At 40.9% G+C, this 21,091-nt stretch overlaps 1 protein-coding gene across 2 annotated transcripts in view; it reads left to right on the forward strand.

Moving 5' to 3' along the window:
* HPSE2 (heparanase 2 (inactive)) overlaps positions 1 to 21,091 on the forward strand; it is a 587,685-nt gene that overhangs the window by 424,715 nt on the left and 141,879 nt on the right. For both annotated transcript variants that reach the window (XM_030865297.2, XM_030865300.2), the window contains 2 exons: positions 10,909 to 11,015; positions 15,418 to 15,532. In XM_030865297.2, the coding sequence (XP_030721157.1) occupies positions 10,909 to 11,015; positions 15,418 to 15,532 (222 nt within the window). The remainder of the gene's footprint in view (positions 1 to 10,908; positions 11,016 to 15,417; positions 15,533 to 21,091) is intronic.

The raw sequence follows: 21,091 nt of genomic DNA on the forward strand, positions 1-21,091 counted from the left end.
GGTGTGGTGGTTATCCTCAAAGACCTTATGGTCTAATGGGAAAATAGTTAATGAAGCAAGCAATGATAGTAAGATGCAATGATTCCCATAACAGGGGATGTTTCGGGTGCTACAGGAGCCCATGGTGAGATGTATCTACCTTAGTTTGTAAAGGAAGGGAAATTGGGCAAGTCTTCCCAGAGGAAGTGACATTTAGGCTAATTCTGAAAGGATAGACACCTTCTAATTTATACAGTTCTTCTTAGGGTGTGATCAGAGGACTCCTGGTGGTAGATGTATATGGTGGAGGGAATGGTTTACATGATTTATAATATGACCATGATCATTCTTTTGTTAATATCATCATTGCTTATGATTGCTCATAATACTTAATAAAGATTAATTCTTTTGAAATCTCAATAAATGCAGTAACATTATACCCCTTTTTCCAATATATCCTAGTTGCAATATCATGGAAGTAGGTAAGGCAGAGGAATATTTAATCCTTTGGAAGTAACGAATAGATTAAAAAGGAAACTTTTTTCTCAGCCAACTGCTGGTTTACCTACTTATATCAAAGTATATCAAAGGGGAAGAGGGTAAAAGAATAACAGTTATTCTTGAGGATCATAGAATAACTGGATGCACAACTAAAGGAAAATGAGGACAATGACAATGTTAACCTTCTCTAATGAAGAAAAGTGGAAAAGGAAAATACCTTAGTAGGGTAAGAACAGTAGTATCACTACTGGAAAAAAAATCACTGTTTCATTGGTTGATTCATTCATTCACTCATTCATTCATTCATTCAATAATGTTGACGGCTTATTTCAATGTGCCAGTGCCTGCCATAGTGCCTGTCACTTGGCAGGTGCTCAATCAATATTGGAGGGAGGCAGTTAGGGAGTGGAAGGTGAATGAGCAGAGTAAAATAGTGGGAGAAATGTAAAAGAAGCAAAGTAATGTGTATGTCTCAATCGCATTTGGATCTGCTATCTCAGCTGTTCACATGCAAAAGAAGCTAGTCTGCTACTAACTTTGTAACATAGTGTTGAATAGATAGATATTGATTTAGGCAACCAAAAATGGGCTATGCCTATATGTAGGCACAGTAGGAGAGTATCTTCTGGGTATATGCTTAAGGGTGAAAGAAAGTTCTCTTTGTGGCTCAAAGTAGCATTTCAGTCAGTTTGCTAATGCCAGATATTTCATTTTAGAAAAATAATTTTTCATTTTACATTAGGGGGAGGAAGCAGAATGTAAATAACTTGAGAAGAGGCAAACTACACTGATTTAAAATCACACTAAGGTGTTAATATCAAATAATCCTTTCCCAAGAGCAGGGTTTTTTTCTTTGCAATAATTTTAGTTTATTTAAAAAAAATTTTTTAATTGAAGTATAATTGAATTGCCATGTTATGTTAATTTCTGCTGTACAGCAAAGTGACTCAGTTATGCATATTTGTGCATTCTTTTTCATATTCCTTTCTATTATGGTTTATCACAGGATATTGAATATAGTTCCCTGTGCTATACAGTAGGACCTTCTTGTTTATCCATTCTATATATACCAGTTTGCATCTGCTAATCCCAAATTCCCAACCCAACCCTCTCCCACCTGCCTCCCCCTTGACAACCACCAGTCTATTCTCTATGTCCATGTTTCTGCTTCTGTTTCATAGATAGGTTCATTTGTGTCATATTTTAGATTCCATATATAAGTGATATCATATGGTATCTGTCCTTTCCAAGAGCAGGTTTTGATGGAGGGGAAGAGAAACACAGGGCAAAGAAATACTTAAGAGAGTCAGAGGACCCTAAACACAAACTGTGCCACAGTAATACCTTAGGTGACATCCAGGTGTGAGTCTAAGTTTTATGGGGCTGGAAGCTTATACAATGGGGACCTCTTTAAGAAAAAGAAAACAAAACAAATTTGCATGTTTTAGAAATATATCTGACCATATTAACACATTATCATGGCCCTTCCCAGGACATTAGTAGAGGCCTGTGAAAACGGGGAGCTGGAAGTTGACGAGCTTCCCAGTAAATTAGCCTCTGTGACTCAACTTGGCTATCTGAAAATGTCCCAAGGGAAACTTTGGCTCTTCTCTTTCAGATATAAGACACTAATGATAAATAGGGGAATCTAGCTGGAAAGGTATGTTTACCACAAAAGAGCTCCAAAGTTTCGGTCAGTGTCCTTCCAAGAACCACATTTCCTTGATTCTTAAACACAAACAATTATAAAATGTAACATCAATTTAATAACAGCTGAGGGGAGAGAGTAAACAGCTGGCAAATTTCTTTTGATGAAAAACATTCTGATTTCAAAACCATTAAAATGTGGAAAATGCATCATCAACTGACAAAAATATAGTAATTGTATCACCTTTTAGGCTACAAATGCCATCGATTGAGTGCATCATATATTGCTAACCCATTGAAGAGTCCAGTAATTTTTTTCAAGGCCACACTTACTAAGTAGTAAAATTAGAACTCCTAACTCCAGGGCCCACACGCTATCCAATACACCGTTCTGAATCTCCCATGCTAGTTAACCATTAATTTTGTAGCCCATGGAATATTTATATTCCTGACCATCCAGGATGAGGAAACCTTTTTAAATAGAAGAATACTGAATGTTCCTGGTGAAAGAATATCAAATTGACCTCTTGGTCAGTTGATATAATCTGGGGTGGGTGTCCTAGAAGTGAAAGCTGAATGAAAGTTGGAGGCCACAATCTTAGGTGATATCTAATATTATCACAATGTTAGATAGTGGAAGCAGACAAGGATTTTCAGGGAGTGATTTGCATTCATTCACTGGGCACCATTCGTATGTTTCATGTGCACATGTATAGTGAGGTCCTGCTGGGTGGAAGGCAATGACCATATGAAGGACATATTGGGGGAAGGGCCCTGAGAACAAACTGCTACTTGGGGCAAAAATCTTCTTCAGGAGGAAAAGGCAGCTTGGGGTGACCTTCTAACATTTCCACATGGAAGTGGGGAGATTACAGGGTTTGTCTTGAACGAGAGGAAATTACCTCTGAGGCTGGTGGAGCCTATGACTCGTCAGTAGGTAGACAGTAAGCCTGAGGGATTGGTTAGTCATAGAAGAGGACTGGAGAAGGGAAGAAGAGTGTTTTATGTGCAGGTAGCTGCTGTCCAGTCTTTCCCTCCACCAGCACTTATCCTTGAACATAGTCATTGCTTTGGGACTGTGAAACTTTCTTCCTCATTTTCTTGCATATGATCATAATTTCCTTGCCTCCCCAGTGACTTTCTTTTTTGTGTATTTTCTTATTTTAATTTTATGTTTAGTTGCAATTACACTCGATTGCTTTTCCGCGGTTTGAGATAACAAGAGCAGAGAATACAATTTTAAATCCTAAAAATGACACAGAAACAGAAGCCACAAATTAAAGATTGATCTGATACCAAAAGAAAATGGGCAAATATGGCACTCCGGAACAGGAAGATGTTAAAAAGAAATTATACAGAAAAAATTAATGAAACTGACAGGAAGTTCATTAGACAGAAGAAATAAATCAGGAAGAATGTGATGAGATATTGGAATTGGCTGAGCTCAGAATAGCTCGGCTTGTCTAACCTGAGAAGGACATATTAAATATGGAGGCAGTTTAGTGAACCAGAAGCTTCTAGTTCTCCTCAAACAGGAAAATTCAATTAGAAGGTGAACAGAGTCCCGAAATGGAACTGTGAGGATTTGATGTTTGCTCTTATGGTTTTGAGGTTATTAGTTATCTTCTCTGATATCTACTCAGCATTTCCATTGGTAAAATATTACCTCTCTCACTTATTAACAAGTAAACTACTTCACTGTCTCATTATTTAACAAGTTTTTAATAAGCGAAGTGGCTGACAAGTATTTCATAGGGCATGCAAAATGGGAAAAAACGTGGCTTTCTCAAGTAGCTTATGGTGTAGGAGGGTGAGGCAAACAGAAAGTTACAACTCAGTATAATAAGGTCAAGGATAGCAATAGGTTCCAAGAACTTTGGAGGCCAGAGGAGAGAATTAATTTTCTGAAGTTTTGAGAAAAGTTTCACAGAGGAGGTAACATTTAAAATAAGCCATGAAAAAAAAAAAAATCAGACAACATGGCTGAGGAGTGAGTAAGGGACAAAGTGATCATCAAAAACCTAAAAGAAAATCATGTAGTTGAAAAATGGTGAGTCCATTTTGTGTGGTGAACCTCAGATCTTGTGGGGACGGAGAGGAGAAAAGGTAGCCAAGGGGTAGTTATGAAAGGTCTTACATACCAAGTAAAGGAGTTGGTATCATATCCCATGGATCCGTGTTTATCACCACGATTTCACCATGTTTAACATGCTCCCATGGACAAGTGGATAAAATAGACTACGGGGCTCTGTGTAGTTTACTGGCTCCTTTGCTTTTTTTTCCATGTTAAGGAAACATTTCGTAGTTCTGACGAATGAAAAGAATATTATTGTGATAACATTGAATCTACTTTCTTTTATTCTTAAGTAAATCATTTCCCAAATCACTGCTTTCAATATTATCTGAAACAAGTCACTCATAGTGCATCTACCAGATAGTCGCACAGAACACTCTGTGAGCACATGATTGAGTTCTGCTGCTGGTAATGGAAAGCCACAGAGGTTCTGAAACTAGGGAGGAACTTGTCAAGTTAACAGACAGCAGCACTGTAGAGGATAGTCTTGAGAAGGATACACTTTCAGGAAGACCAAGGGAGAAATGATAAGATCCGGAACTCAGGAAGGGACAGTGAGTGAGAAAGGAGAGGGCAGAATGGAATGATCCTGTCCTCTTCTAATATAGTAGGTAGCTTAGAGTCAAAAACACACAAGAACGATGGAAAAATAATTGGAGCATTACTCTCAAGACCTCTCACCTGGACCTCTTATAAATATAATAAGGAACAAAGAGGCAGGGGCACCCCCAAGAAGAGCTATGTGCATGGGTAAGGTTTAAGAAGCTCCCTAAAGCTATTCAGCTCCTTTTAACCAGTGACATAGGGGACCAGTTCTGGCTGCTTAAAGAGCTACTGCTCTTCCTGAAGTCCTGGGGGAAGTTGATTTCCAACTATATGAGATGCTGGAATTAATGGATTCCAGCGTCTTTTGGAGGGTGGGCCTCTTGCCAGGGCTGATTAGCCCCACTGGCCTGTCCACTATTCCTGTTTTATTGCTTCCTTTCTCATTAAGGAAGGTGTTGGGTTTGGATAACCATAAGCGACATGTCTGCTGTTAGAAGTCTGCCATCGCTTGCACACTGAAACCAGGCTCTCAGGATTCTTTTTTAAACAGATCACAGATTGAGAGAAACAGGAAAAGGAAGCCCAGGTTTGAAAATATGCCACAAAAAAGGTTATTTTCCTATTTTTACTGTTTTCTTTTTTAAAAAATATTCAAAGTGGTAGGGAAAATAAAACTTAAAAGAAAAAAAATCAATACTGTTTTTCTCTCTCACCCCTCCTCTCTCAGTATAGCCACACGAAGCAGTCCTGATGTCCTCAACCCCTGAAATGAGAGGAAAGGGAGTTTGAGGGTTTCCCTTCATACCACCCTGACCCCAGCTGGCCCCAGGATTCTGAGCAGCCACTGGCAACTTGCTAAGCTGTTCTGTGGATGCCTCAAAGCTCCCTTGTCCACATGGGCCCAAGGCCTGAAGTCTAATGGGGACAAAAGAACTGCTGAAAGGGAGACAACCACTCAACTCCGCTCTCCCTTCACTTCAGTAATCTCAGCATTTGTACTTCTTCTCCCTCCCCAGACAATGTGTTCCTTAAAATAATCTTCATTGGCACATCATTTCTCACCAGGAACTGTACCCTGGTTCTTTCCAGTCCTCCAGTTTTCTCTCTTCCAGCACAGGGGGGATCATATTTACTCAGAAAACCACAGTGTTAAACTATAGCCCTTAGTTTCTTAGAGTTTCGCTTTCTAAGGGAATTTTGCAGCTGGTTCCATCTGTTTTTCCTGATTTTTTTCTCTTCTGTCCATGCTAATTTCCTCTACAGTCCCAACCAGCACCCAGCCTCAGCACCTCCCCTACACGTTGCTATGATGGTCTTCTCCGCTCATAGTAGACACACAGTTCATTAAGCCTCTCACCATGTCCGAAATAGGCCTTTCCCTGCTACTTAGCATACATCTGGTCTATTACCTACCACCACAAACGTATCCAAAAGAAAAGCAACCAACTGTAATGTTAGATTGATCCAGACACAATCTCATGTGCTTTGGACAAAGAGAGTTGTCTAGGTAACATTTGCTTTACTTTAAGCGCAAGAGGGAGGAGATATGGGGATATATGTATATGCATAGCTGATTCACTTTGTTATAAAGCAGAAACTAACACACCATTGTAAAGCAATTATACTCCAATAAAGATGTTAAAAAAAAAAAGAGCTTACCATATGCCAGACACCTTTCCAAGTGCTTTACAAATATTAGGTCACTTAAATATTAGAAAATGCTCTCCTTTTCTAATTTTACAGCTGAGGAAATTAAGGCACAGTGAGGTCAACAGTGAGTCAATGATAAAACCAGTATTCAAACACAGGCAATGTGTGTAGAGTCCATGCCCCTAACCACTAATCAATTCTGCCTCACCAATTACAAGAAGTTTTAGATTGTTTCCTTCCAAATCTTCCTGCAAGTCAGAAGACAATTCAGATGAACTTTATTTACACAGAGTCTGTGTCCTTGCTGAGTCCTGTGTACACAGTAATTTATAAATCCAACCATTTTCTGGAATCAAGTCCTCATTTAAAGGAACTAGACTTTAAAGTCCTTATATAAGGAGCTAGAGGGATCTCTCCTGACTACCATCTAAAATATCAACCCTCCCCTCCTGCCAAGGCACTTTCTGTCAGATTACTCTGTTTCATTTTCCTTCTAGCACTTACTATTTCTAAATTTATGTTTGTGTGTTTATTGTCAGTCTCCTCCCCTTGACTAAAATATAAGCCAGTGAGAGCAGAGACTTCTGTTTCATTCACTGTCTGCCCCTAGAACTCTGCTTGGCATAGAGCAAATGCTCAGTATTTGTTGAGTGAATGAATAAATGCATTCGATAATGCCTTAATGTTTTTGGATGGACATCCTTCGCCCTTTTTCAGTCTAATTTAAAATATTCCCTTTAGGAAATTTCACCTACTCCTGTGGCTTTTTCCACCACTCTCAATACTTACCTCTGGCCCAGATCTTCAGATCTTTGTTTTTGAGATTACCAGCTCTGACCAGCTCTGGCTTTTTTTTTTTTTTTTTTTGTCTCCCATATTTGTTATCTAATTTTAATTTCCATAATCAAATTTACTCTTGACCTTTGAGGGATAGGAGCCAAGGGGACCTGCATAAGCATTACAAAATACTAATACATTTTAACATTTTGTATTTGGAAAGGACTTAGATTTCATCTACTTCAAATTTGTGGCTTTACATGTTGGTGAAGAAATTGAATTCCAAGATAATGCTGAGCCAGAAGTCTCACAGCTGCTGTGTGTGGTAGAACCCCAGACTTCCAGGACGTATTCCTCTTTCCACATCAGTTATCTGCCTATTAGCGTCTACCTCTCCTTTTGCTAATGATACATACACACAAACACACACACACACGGCTTTATTGAGGTATAATTCATGTAGCGTAAGATTCACTCTTTAAAAGTGTGAAATTCAGTGGTTTTTAGTATATTCACAGAATTGTGAAACCATCACCACTGTTTAATTTTAGAACATGTTCATTACCCTCCAGAGAAACCCCATACCTATTTGTAGTCACTCCCCATCCTCCCCCCTCATTCTCCCTCACTTTTTCCAACCCTAGAAAACCATTAATCTACTTTCTGTCTCTATGGATTTGACTATTCTGGACATTTCATATAAATGAAAGAATATAATATGTGGCCTTTTGTGTCTGGCTTCTTTCACTTAGCTCAATGATTTCAAGGTTCATCATCTTATACTAGTTACCTTTTTGTTTTGTTTAACCAAACCACCTTTCTCTAACTGCCTCAATCATTTCAATATCTTTGAGCAAAAATTAATCTTTGACTATCCTGGAAGCCAAAGGCAAAAAATAAAAACACAGATATGTTACTCAGTTCCAGTTAGTCACAGCTCCAGATCCCGTCCGGGCGCAGCCTCTCTGCACACGGCCTGCGTTGCTACCTCCATCTTGAGTTGGGAAGTTGTGCAGCTGCTTTGCGCTAGAAACTCTGGTCTGAAAGTGCTGGGTTTGAGGCCTCTGCCCGCCGCACCCTATGAGCCAGTGAAACTAGACTAAGTGCAAAAGAAAAGAAAAGAAAAAAAGTGGCCTGGAACCGAACCAGCAATATCTTTGAGGTCTGCCTGTATACAGTTTGATGAATTTGGACATATGCAAACACTCATGAAACCATCACCATGATCAAGGGAGAAGATGGAGGAAGAGTAAGACACGGAGATTACCTTCCTCCCCACAGATACATCAGAAATACAGCTACACGTGGAACTGCTCCTATAGTTCCAGTTAGTCATAAAGGAAGCACAAAGTTTATCAGAAGCATGGATGTTTTAAGGGGAATCATCACTGTAGGCCTTTAATTTCACCATATGACTCTGTCTTCTGATCATTTAAGGTGTTTTTCTCGCTTTCTTATTTATACTATTTCCAGCTGCCCTTGGGTTGGGCACTCTGAGCAGTGTCAAGAAGGGGGAGAGGACCACCTTGTGGTGTCCTCAATGACTCTGGGTGCAAGGGGAAATTCTTATTTAATCTTTAACAGTTTCCAGCTTGACCTCCGCTATTAATTTTTTCTTCTATTCTTGATCATAATCCTTACTTACATCTCAAATTTTTAAAATATATTTACAACTTTAACCCTGAAAGGGTCAAGTACTTTACCAACCCTGATTTTAAAATAGGTCTCAAATAATGCATATTCTCTAGTAGATGCAGGGGAGAGAGCAGAGGGCAGGGAGCTATACATAGGGAGAGATGAAAAGAGGAATATGATTGCTTGTTAATGTCTGCCCACGGGTCTGGGAAAAGGAAAGTTCTGGCATATATGTTACAACATACATATGGTTTTTTTTTTTTTTTTAGACCTGAGGTGCAGAGAATTAATTACCCTCAACTACAGCAAACTATTATCATCAGTTCATGCAAAGCCCTCCTTTTGTTTTAATTTTCACCTTCATCTCTAATCCCCACTTATATTCACCTCCCTTTTATACATGCCTTCCTTATGTCTTTTTTTTATTTTTTTTCTTTTTGTTTTCCTTTTTTTTTCTTATGTCTTTGATATATGTCCTTAACAGAGATGTATCTTTATATACTTTTAGTGTTATTGGGTATGAATGAGTAATTACATAAATAATATTGTGCCATAAACCTCATTCTGTTTCTATTTTTTAAAAGCTCACTAAATCTTTAAAGCCTGTTCATGTTGCTGGACTTATATAGAATGTATTGCTATAACTGCTGCATAATATTTCATGTATGTATTTTACTTTTTCATTCCTCTAGCAATGGACACCTGCCACAAACAGTGACATAGTAAACATCTTCATACTTGTCCCCTTAGAGACCTGAGGCAGAATTGCTTTGTTCTATATGTCTAGGAGAGGAATTGGTGGGCCGTAGGACCTAAATACACTACTGTCTTTATCCAGCCCCTCTTGTGCACAACCCGCATCCTCTCAGTCCCACCTCCTACTCTAGCCATCCCTGCAGAGACCAGAGCTAGGCAGCTGCACAGGCTGCAACCAGCTTGGTGCTGGTGTGGTGCGGGAGGACCTCTCATTTTCTGCTCTGGGACTTCTCTAAGGCAGAGTGTGGAATGGTGGGAACCTGCTCGGCACTCATGCCTGCACAGTGAAATGGGGTGATCACAGTCACAAGGCTGCTCTTGACCTTTGGAGAACAGGAGCCAAATGATGAACGCTTCCCCTGGTCACCCCCCGCCTTGGGGGACAGTTCTGAGACACAGTTCTTAAGGCTTTTACCAAGTTCCCTGTAGAATTGAGTATAAGTTGCCAGTAGTTACCAACTTGAAAACTCATTCTTGTACTGTTTTTTTCTTCTTCCTTTTCACAGTCCCCAGTTCCTCATTCCTGCTCCCGGTTATTTCTTCCCAAATGAACTATGTATAGACAAGGCTTTGTCTTAGACTCTGCTCTCAGAGATTACCCAGCATACAACATGATCCCTAAGTACTGCCAGATTGCTCTCCAGAGAATCTGAGACCACATCTAGTAGTCTGGCCAATCTCCAGCTTGTGGATCAGAGACGAGGATATTTCAAAATTTCAGAGGGCCACCTTTTGACAAGAGGTTTTGTGTATGCTTAGAAGGCAGCTCCCTGTGTAGGATGTTTCACGTGTGAGTCAGTGGTTTTTCTTTTTACACTTACTGCAGTTAGTTTCAAAATGTGGTTGTAATATACATACATGCCTTGGTAATGATAATATACCTCTCCCAAACATTGATCTCTGCCCTCTCTCATGATTCACAACTGCTGGTGCATGGACGGTACACTCATCCATGGATGTGCCATAACAGAGTATTAAGAAAATTTGCTTCTCAATGCTTGTTAATATGGAAACGTCATACCACCTGCATCTTCCAGTGAAGGGTGTTGCAGTCAACTTATGTCCTAGATAAGGATGCATTGTTCTTCTGTCACATTGTCACTTGGGTTTTCTTATGGGAAAAAAATGATCATTTCTTTGAGTGGACATGTATCAATATTAATTCTTTTGTGTGTGTGTGCCAGCTATCTGTATGGGGTGCATCACCATGAAAAGAGCACAGGTCATGACCACCTGGGAGCAGGGGATGAGAGGAACTTCTTTAAGGGATTGTATGTTCCTTCTCATTTGGGAACAGCTTTTAAAAATCTCATCATCTCCTTCTGCTTTTGTTGTGTGAACAGGTGGTTAACACATACACCCCAGGAAAGAAGATTTGGCTTGAAGGTGTGGTGACCACCTCAGTTGGAGGCACAAACAATCTGTCAGATTCCTATGCTGCAGGATTCTTGTGAGTAACACTTGCAATTTCACTCCCAAGGGCTTTGAGGAAAGGACAGTGAAATTGCTCATTATTCTGCCCATTGGCCGGAGTGGGGGAGGTTCGTTTCCCACTGAAAATTCTTCATCCATTTCTTTGTAAATGTGTTTAATCACTCAACAAACAGCGATTAGGGACTTGTCTAGTTACTAAGATCTCGGGTAGGAGCATTAGAGCAAAAGTAATGATAGTAGTAATCATGATAGTAATAAGAGCTTTATTTTATGTCTTCAGTGCAAAATACAGTACAGACAACATACATTTTCTCTTCTACTTTTCACCTGAGTCCTGGGAGATAGGTAAGAGTAAGACAGGAGTTTTGCCCTTTAGAAACTTATGATTGGAGGAATGGAGATGGGGAATAAGAAAAGCTGTAGGAGAAAAGTGTCATAATAATAATAATTTTAACTGCATAGTGCTTACCATGTGCTAAGGACTATCTGATGTGCTTTATATGTATTTACTAATTTAACAACCAGTGTATTAGATACCCTTATTATATCCTTATACCCTTATAAGAACCCAGTGAGGTAAATGTGATTATTGGTTAGTGGCAGAGCTTGGACTCAAGCCAAGGCAGTTTGCTCCAGAGTCCAGCCTCTTTGCCACTACAGTATGCCATCTCTCTTTCTGCCTTACGTGGGCTATCCACAAAAGGGGTAGACATGCAAAAGAATCAAGAGTTTCTGAATGGGAGGATCAGGAAGGGCTTTGCGGAGGAAGAGGCATTTTAGTGGAACATAGATTTCTCTAATTTCTATAGGTGAAGATTGTTGCTGATGGTAGTGGGAGCATAGAGGCTGAAGGAACATTATGAGGGGAAATGATTAGTGTGAGAAAGCCTCAGTATCTTCAGGGGTGTAGTGAGGGCTCTGATTAGGGACAGAGTTTTACCACCAAATCATGGAAGACCTTGAAAACCAGGCAGGGGAAATGAGGCCTTGTTCTATACTCAGTGGCTAAACCATTGATGATTTTGGAGGAAGAGAGAGACCCATCTGACCTGTATTTAAAACGTTGGTTTTGATAATAGTATGCACAAGAGTTTGGATAGGCAAGAGGTAGGAAAATGAACTTGAAGGCTACTGCAGTCGTCTGGAGAACAACTTAAGCCAGAAGCATGAGGACCTCTGGCTGGCCTGCCATTGTCATGGACCGCAGATTAACCAAGTGACCTGTTCCTGGTCCAGTCTAGTCTGTGGTCCTGGTTTTTTGTCTGAGCAAGGTTCTCCTAAGAACTGCAGCTCTGCCCTCAACTATGCGTTTCACTACTAACAGCTGCTCCTAATTATATAGCTGTAGATCTCCATGAAGGCAACTTCTTCAATACAGTTGTGAAGGACAAATCAGGCTGGTCAAGTAGATTGTCTTTAAGATGGCATCCTGGCAGATGCAGATGAAGATAATGAGTCAATGTCTACATGATGATGGCTGGGGTCTTCCAGCCCTGTGTCCTCACATGAGAGGCACAGAGAGGTTGTTCAGGGAGCATGGTTCAGTGAAGGAAATGGAGTGAATCAGCATTTGCTACAGTGTTGCTGAGGGTCTTCTTTCAAAAATACTCTCCTCACGGGGTTTCACTGTGAGAGGCAGGTTGACAGTCCGTACTGCAGGAGGCCTCTGGAATCAGAAGAAGAATGGCCTTTGCTCAACCTTCGCAGAAGGACTCCTCTGCAGGGCCCAGCAAGCAGCCCTCTTGTACTGTTTTCGTGAACATTCTTCCCTTTAGAGAGTGATGTGAAATGAGAAATAGCACAGACCTTCATGAAGAGAGCTAGAGAGAGACCTGCCTTTTCATGAGCATCAGCCAGATATCCATAGATCTCTTGAGTCGCTTTGCAAACACAGATAAATATTGTTGTTTAGATTTTGGTTGTAGTTCAGATGTCCAATGCTTTGTTGACAGATCAAATGACAACCAGCTCATTCTGCCCCTGGTCTTCTCTCTTACCTCTTTATCACCCATTTCCTCTCAACCCCACTGGCAGTACCTAGATATATGCCCTTTGAGTCCAGTTCTCCAAGGGGCATAAATTGCTTCCTGGGAAAAAAAATGTAAAGCATTCTAGGAAGCTCCAGAAGGCTAGCAAGGAGTTGGAAAGAAGGCATTTTGCAGCCCTTTTTCAATACATGGCATAACTATAAGCTTACCAGGGCATATACAAATGCATGCACAAATGAGAATTCTCTGCTGCCAAGTATTCAAGGGTAGTTTTCTCAATCAGGGCTTTGAGATTCTTTGATGCCCTACCCTTGGCATACTGCTGTGTCTGCAGCACCTAGTAATGTCTGCCATGTAGTAGATATTCAATAAAGTTTTGTGGATGAAAGATAATGGCTGCAGAAGCATCCTTGGTGAGATATACCAGTTACCTTGACACTTTTCTCTACTTGAACATAAAAGGGAGACCTGGAACATCATTTATTTCCCCTACTCAGGAGATTTATTATTACAGGAGGAAGATGAAGACAACTCCAGAACTAACCATCTATTCTGAAAAGCCATGGGGAAACAAGGGCTCTGGCCATAGTCATTAATTAGCAATGGTCTTCATGTCAGTAAGGTCACTGGTTTGGAGCTCCATACGGTCTCAGATTTGGGAAATCAGAACTATGCATTATTTGTCCCTAGTATGCTGAATGGTGATTCTCAAAGTCCTAGAATCTAATTTTATCCAGATCAATTTCAACTTAGAGTATTGAGCACCTATAGTGTGCCAGGAACTGTGATGGTTGTTTTGGGTACAAAGCTAAAATGTGTCTATTTTTGATGAGCTCATACCAGCTGGGAGAAGACAGAGAAGTAAGTAATTATCATTCAGTGGGCCAGCAGAGGGTATGAATAAGAGTTCTGGGGAAGTACAGAGGAGAAAGATACTACTATTGGCTGGGGCAGCAGAGTTCAGAAGGAAATGACACTTGACTTGGAGATTAACAGATGGGAAGAAATTTGCCAGGTGAGGTGGGTTAGTGGAAGAGAGGAAGGAAATTCTAAGGAGAAGTTAAAACATATAAAAAGGCTCAGGTAAGTATGTGAGAGCAGCCAAAAGTAGTTTTGTTTTTTTTTTTAAGATGTTGGGGGTAGGAGTTTAGTAATTTATTTATTTATTTTTTGCTGTGTTGGGTCTTTGTTTCTGTGCGTGGGCTTTTCTCTAGTTGTGGCAAGCGGGGGCCACTCTTCATCACGGTGCGCGGGCCTCTCACTATCTCGGTCTCTCTTGTTGCGGAGCACAGGCTCCAGACGCGCAGGCTCAGTAGTTGTGGCTCATGGGCCTAGTTGCTCCGCGGCATGTGGGATCCTCCCAGACCAGAGCTCGAACCCATGTCCCCTGCATTAGCAGGCAGATTCTCAACCACTGCGCCACCAGGGAAGCCCCCAAAAGTAGTTTTATGTGGCTTAGAGCCTGGGGAATAAAGTTTAGGGTGAGAGAAGACGTGATAGGTGAAGCCAGACAATATATTCTTAGGAAAGATTGTGAAATGCCTTATCTTTTACCCTGAGAAGACTGAAGCTCTAAGTCACCTTTCTTACACACATATATTATTACAATTGGAAGTTTCCTTGCATTTCAGAATACAAAGAAAGAAAATGAAATCAATTCACAAATGAATGAATGAATGAATGAGTTAAATGTGTAAATGGTGAAGGCAGAGTTAGCAGTAGGTGTTAGAAAAACCATGAGGGCAGTATTTTTGAAGGATAGCATGCCCTGGAGAGTGGGTATTTGGCATGATGGGGTATGTAATAAGTGTGTGAGCAATGCAGGTCCTCCACTGCAACATATGTGTGATGGTAGCATACTCCAATCCCTGTATAGTTAGTTATAGTGCCAAGGGAAATTATTACTGCATTGCCTACTGACAGTGATATATGAGGGATGCAAATGACTGGACCATAGGTCACAGGAGTATGTGGGTTAGCGTCATATGTAAAGTACATGGACAGTGAATAGGTGCAAGCAGGGGAGTTTGAGTGATGGAAAATATAGTGTGTGTGCTTCTGTGATTGTGTGTTTTGTGGTCAAGGGGGATGACTTTAGGCTTACAAGTGGCTAGGGTGTTCATTTTATTTGTTAGTATTATAGGAATAAGAGATGTCATTAGCAACAAGCTATTTTATGACCAAGGCAATTCATTTTACTCCTCTGGACCTCTTTATTTTCTTATAAAATGAAGAGGTTAGATTTGATCATCTCTATAGATCTCTTCCATCTGTGTATTTAATGCTTAAAATAGTTTTCTCTAAAGTACTAGGTAAATTTGATGGGTGTGGGTGGTGGTGTGTATGTGTGTATGTTGGCCAATTTTTATAGAGCTTGTTTTATGCTATTTTTAAAATGTATTGATGTAGCTTTTTCCCCCTGCTTTTCAGATGGTTGAACACTTTAGGAATGCTGGCCAATCGGGGCATTGATGTTGTGATTCGGCACTCATTTTTTGACCATGGATACAATCACCTCGTGGACCAGAATTTTAACCCATTACCAGTAAGTGTAATAGAAAGGTTCCCAACTCCTTTTCCATGTCCTTCCGTTCTTTTGATCATGCTTTGTTCCACACTGGTAGAATTTTTCTCCTCCTTCTGTTACCAGTTAATTTCATAAATTGAACAGAAGAATTCTTGACCCATTTTACAGACTCTTGGCTTCACCTCCCACACATACCCCAATATATACACACACGTATGTACATATGGGTTTATGCATATACACATATATACATTTATATGTAGTTATATACTTACCACTATTATTTTAACAAACCTTGTGCTGTTGAGATTCCAAATCTACTTGTGGCCTGTTTGAACTCTGCTTGAGTGAATTTTTCCAGATTGTTTTCTTTTAATGCTAATAGGAGACTTAGTTAATGTTAGATGCAGCATGTTGAAAGCAGATGGGAGAGTGTTGGCCAAGATCAGATACAGTAGGAACCCATCCCTTGGAAAGTGGCTGAAGTACACTTACACTAGATGCTGATCCCTTTGTGACAATGAGGGGATTTGCCCAGGGTATCACCTTCTCTAGGAAAGCAAAGGAAAGGGAAGGCTAAAGAAGAATGGCAAAAGCAGAGATCTGGGTTTGTCCAGTGACTTTATTGACCAATCAAAGAAATCCCACTTAGTCCAGAAAAGCTGTGCTTATCAAAAATATTACATGAGTTATCCTTCTCACAGACATCTTAGTCATGATAAAAGGTCAGAGTCCTCTCATTAACCCATAGAATGTCAGAGCTGGCATTCCCCTTCGAGATGATCCAGTTCCACCTCATATAACAGAGGGAATGATAGCCTGGGGTGGGGGGGAGGGGCATGTAGAGCCAGCCCTAGAACCTGCTTCTGTGCCCTGGTCCAGTAATCTTCCTACAGAATTACTGCTGCCCTGGGGTCCACAGTAAACAAACCCAACTGGAACCAGTGAGTGTTCCTGCCATTTGCTTCCCCCTGCCCATTTCCACCCCCCTATTCTTCTCACTACCCAGGCCTCCAAGCCCAGAACAGAGAACATCTTGGCACCCAACAGCACCATTGCCATGTCTCAAAAGAATCCCTCTAGTTAGAGTACTAAGTAATTATTGTATCCCTGATTGTACATGACTCCAATTAAGTCACAAATATTAAAGCTGACTGGCACAGTTGCTTTTATTCACAGGGCCAGGATACCTCTCTCTCAGTGTATGTGGGGCTGGGGTATGGAGGAGTGAGAGGGAATTTTCAGTTTGTAACCATAGGGGGTTTCCTTTGTTTGTTCTTTCTTTTGAGCTCATAAACTTGTGGTGATAAAATAAATAATAATTAGAAAAGCATCTATGAAATGTAAGCACTGAACAAATATAATGTCACACAAATGTAAATATTTATTGACCATCAGGCACTGGGGAAGAGACTAGTAGTAGATACCTGAATAAGTAGATAGTGGATTACTATAAGAGGGGGTCAGTGAGGGCTCCTTTAGAGTATATACAAGGAAGACCTCTCTGAGAAGGTGACATTTAAGCCAAGAGCCCAGTGACAAGAAGGAGCCAGACATGCAGATTTTTGCAGAAGAGCTTTCAGGCCGGGGGAGGGGCTAGCACAAAGACTCCGAGGCAGGAACAGAGTTGGCATGTTTGAGGAAACATAAGAACACCAGAGTGCTGGGGGCCTGGCAGGGAAGGGGGAGACTGGACATGAGGCCAGCCCGGGTCAGATCACGAAGGGCTTTGAAAGCTAAAAGGAGTTTGACTTTTATTGTAAGTAGTATGAAAAGCCATTGGAGGGTTTTCTACAGGGCAGTAACATGATCTAACTTACATTTTTAAAAGATCACCCTGGTATAATTAATGCACCAAATATTATTTGTATATTTAATAATGTGTATAATACTTAACAGTTTACAGACCACTTTCATATACCACACATCAGTAAAACTCCAGACACTCTGTCCTTCCTTCCTCCTGTCTTTCCTTTATTCCTTCCTTCACACATTCAAATCTCTTTCACTCCTCTTGATCATGTACTATATGCTGATCGCTATTCCTGGCAAACAGCCACTGTGACGAGCCAAAAAGACAAGGTCCTTGAACTCCTGGAGCTTATAGTCTAGTGAAGTGAACTGAGAAACGGAAAGTATATAAACACATAAATAAGATAAAAAAGTTTGTCATAATTGCTCTGAAGAGAGCCTGGTGAGATGAGTATGACTATTTATACTTATTTTGCTGAAGAGAAACTAGGGTTCTTTCAAGTTGTTAAGTGACTTATCTAAGGTCAGACAAGTATTAAGAGCTGGAACTCAGAGTTTTTCAGTTCTAAATGCTATTTTCTTTTCACCGTGCCACACTATTTCTTGCAGTACTCTCTTTGGTGTCTGTGCTGTGGTCTGATGCCACTGTTTGTCTCAGAATTGAGTCTGGAGATGGGAACAGGCATCTTGAGGAACTGGAGAGAAGAAAACCTAGGCTAGAAGAAAACCTATGGTCTGTGGGTGACTAGACTGGTTTGATTTCCGGAGCTGGACAAACCTGGATTGCGTATCAGCTCTCTATGTACCTTCGCATGGCCATGCGTTAGGTTAAAGATGCAAGTTCTCATGGCTTCGTTCTCCCCAAACGAGCGATAATACAGGTGACTTTCTTTAAAAGCTACCGTGAGACACCTTGGTTGATAGGTAGTAGCGGCACAGAGGTTCATTGGAAGCTCAAACAAGTCCTATTGATTTAGTACAAAGGCTCAAATGTTCTGCACAGCTGTATTTCTGGAAATGCCAAGCTCTAGTAAAGAAACTGTATGTAAAAGCACTTTAAAAGGTAGCAGGCTTTCTTTTTCTCTTTCTTTGGGCTAATAAATTCTGTACCTTATAAGCAGAGAACTTTGCAGCTGGGAGAGTATGCCCTAAGTCTCCCGGAAAGAATTTACTAGGCTAGACCCGGGCACCAATCTGACAGACCTTGCCAGCAGGCCCCTGAGATGTGCAATGGTCACAGACCTAGGATCATACTGTTGCCACTTCAGAGAGTTGTACAGTTGATATCCAAACACTGACAATAAAAACTTGTGGGTTTTACACTGTGATTAAATCTTCAAGAGTGTTAAGAGTTTAGGGCATTAGTGAGTTATGTTTTAGTTGCCTCCCAGAAAAATCAGTATTTTCTATTACAGTCCCTTCAAATTCAGCTCAGTGCATTTCAGGAAAAGATCCTATTGGCAGATAGTGGTTTTATTTCTGTTGTTGTCGTTATCGGGTCTTAGCCTAATGGCACCTCAACCCATATCCCATATTACCCCTCCACCCACCCAGTCAGCTTTTGATTCGAGTTTGTAGGATTCCAGTCCAGCTCTGGCAAGGCCATTCCAATCTAAGGTAAGAGAGAATATTGAAGGTAGTCCTTTTTGTCTTGAGAAAAGATCATTTTCAACTACAGCCCATGTTGTTTCTGGCTGTTCCTCTAGAAATGTGCCAACTCTCCTCCTCTTGTGAGATTTTCCTTCTCCTGGGAAGAGGAGAACATTTAGTCCAGCAGTGCTTCATCACTCGACTCCCACCCCTTTCCCCTGACCTGCTCGCCATTGGGAAGGAGGGAACTTGTGAGTCTCCACAGCCTGTCGGCTAGTCATGGGCTCTCTTGGGAGTAAGGGATGTTTGTGCAGAAGAGATCTGCACATTCAGTGGACATAGTCCAGACCCCACCAGCCATGGGCATTTCTCCTAAGAAACGGTTTTGGAATTTAGCTTGCTGCTTTTTTTAAGAGCTTGATTTACAGAGCTTTCAAGGAAAGGAACAGTGAATTACTAGCCAACATCTTCTTAACTCCCACACCGGCCTAGCAAATACAATTCAATTCAAAAAACATTGACACTTCAAATGTGTCTGGCTCTAGGCTAGGTGTTCTGGGGACATGAAGATAAATAAGATTTGGTTCTCTCATCTGTAGAGCTAACAATCTGGTGTGTGTCTGAGGGATTACAATTTAGTCCTTTGCTTAGAATAAAATAGAAAGGTAGTTCACATTGGATAGCCTTTTCTATACTGGGCATAGTGGTAGGGATATTTATATTTGCTGGCAACATTCTTTTTTGCTGACTACCCCTTATGAATAACTATAAACATTCAATTCAGCCCAATGCACAGTTATTGAACACTTGCTGTGTACGTTGTTCTGGAATACAGTCAGTGGTCATAGAAAACTCACTAGTCTATGACGGGATTGAACCTATAGCTGTGGTTCCTGTAGCAACATGCTCTGAGCCAAGCCATCACTGTTCAGATGTCATTTGGCTATTGGAAAGAAACTGTGCATCTTAATGATATCTGCGTAGCTCCACTTCTTAACCTATCACAGGGATGAGATCCTAGGTGCTCCATCCTTGTTTCCCTTTGAAACATTAGATTCTTATGCACTACACAACCATGATGTGGAAACAGGATGAGCTTAAATCTGTCCCTTTCCTGAGGAAGAACATCCAGTTGCAAACCCATGTCCCATGGATGCTGGATGTTGCACACTCTCTTGCAAGAAGAGCACCACCTAATGAGGAGGCCTCAGGGGAGCAGCAGGAGCCTGGTACTGTGACAAGGTTCATAGATTCCAGTCCCGGCTCTGCCGTCCATTAGACATGTGTCTTTGGGTTCCAGTTTTCTCATCACTCAAATTGTGATAAAAATGTCTCCTCTATCTGCCTCCAAAAGATACTGTTATAATCCTTGAGAAAACTAGATATGACAGTAGGATTCTGATTTCATATGTACGTGTACACATAGAAAATTACTGGAAGGGACTACATCTAAATGTTAAAAGTGGTTTTCTTTGGTTGGTGGGATTACAGATAGTTTTTATTTTCTTCTTTGTGGATTTTGTATGAAAAATTGGTGCAATCGGCATTATTGATTTCATAATCTGAAAAATAAAAGGCTATTTTTAAAAGAAAAAATAGAGTGTTTAGAAAGAAGTAAGTGCTTTATTACACTTGTGCTTTGTGCTCGATACTGTGCTGGACCCTGGAGACAGTGTCCCTGCCCTCAAGGAGCTTACAGTGTGGATAGGAGATGGATCAGTCAGCAGGGACTATGGCAGAAGTGCTTTAGCAGGACAGAAGAGGAACAGATGCCAGCCTGGGTAGAGGGCAGGCATGGGGCATCAAGGAAGGCTTTCTGGAGGAGACAGTACCTGAGCTGGATCTTGAAGGAGAAGGGCAAGCTAGCCACAGGAAGAAGAGTTTGAGGTCTGGGGAGAATCTTCCAAACAGAGGCAATGGCATGTACAAAGGGTCAGAGGCTTTAATATTCCAGAGAGTCATGGTGGATGGATTATGAAAAATTACTTAGGAAAGCTTTTCCCATCGCTCTCTGTTGGCCACACAGGCTGTGTAAAAACTAAGGAATCTCAAAGTTACAAACCTGGAGGTGGTGGGGCAGGGGTGGTACAGAACCTTGCCAAATTAGCCTGTGACCTGTTTCTTGGCGTAGCTTCCTTTCTCTTTCTTTTCTTTCCCGTGGGAGCCATCAGGAAGATGAAAGAAGCAGAGAGTACCTGTTTAGGGGTAGCTGTGATGTGAAACCCAATCCTCTCA

This window comes from Globicephala melas, chromosome 16, assembly GCF_963455315.2.
Source record: "Globicephala melas chromosome 16, mGloMel1.2, whole genome shotgun sequence".
Lineage (NCBI taxonomy): Eukaryota > Metazoa > Chordata > Mammalia > Artiodactyla > Delphinidae > Globicephala > Globicephala melas.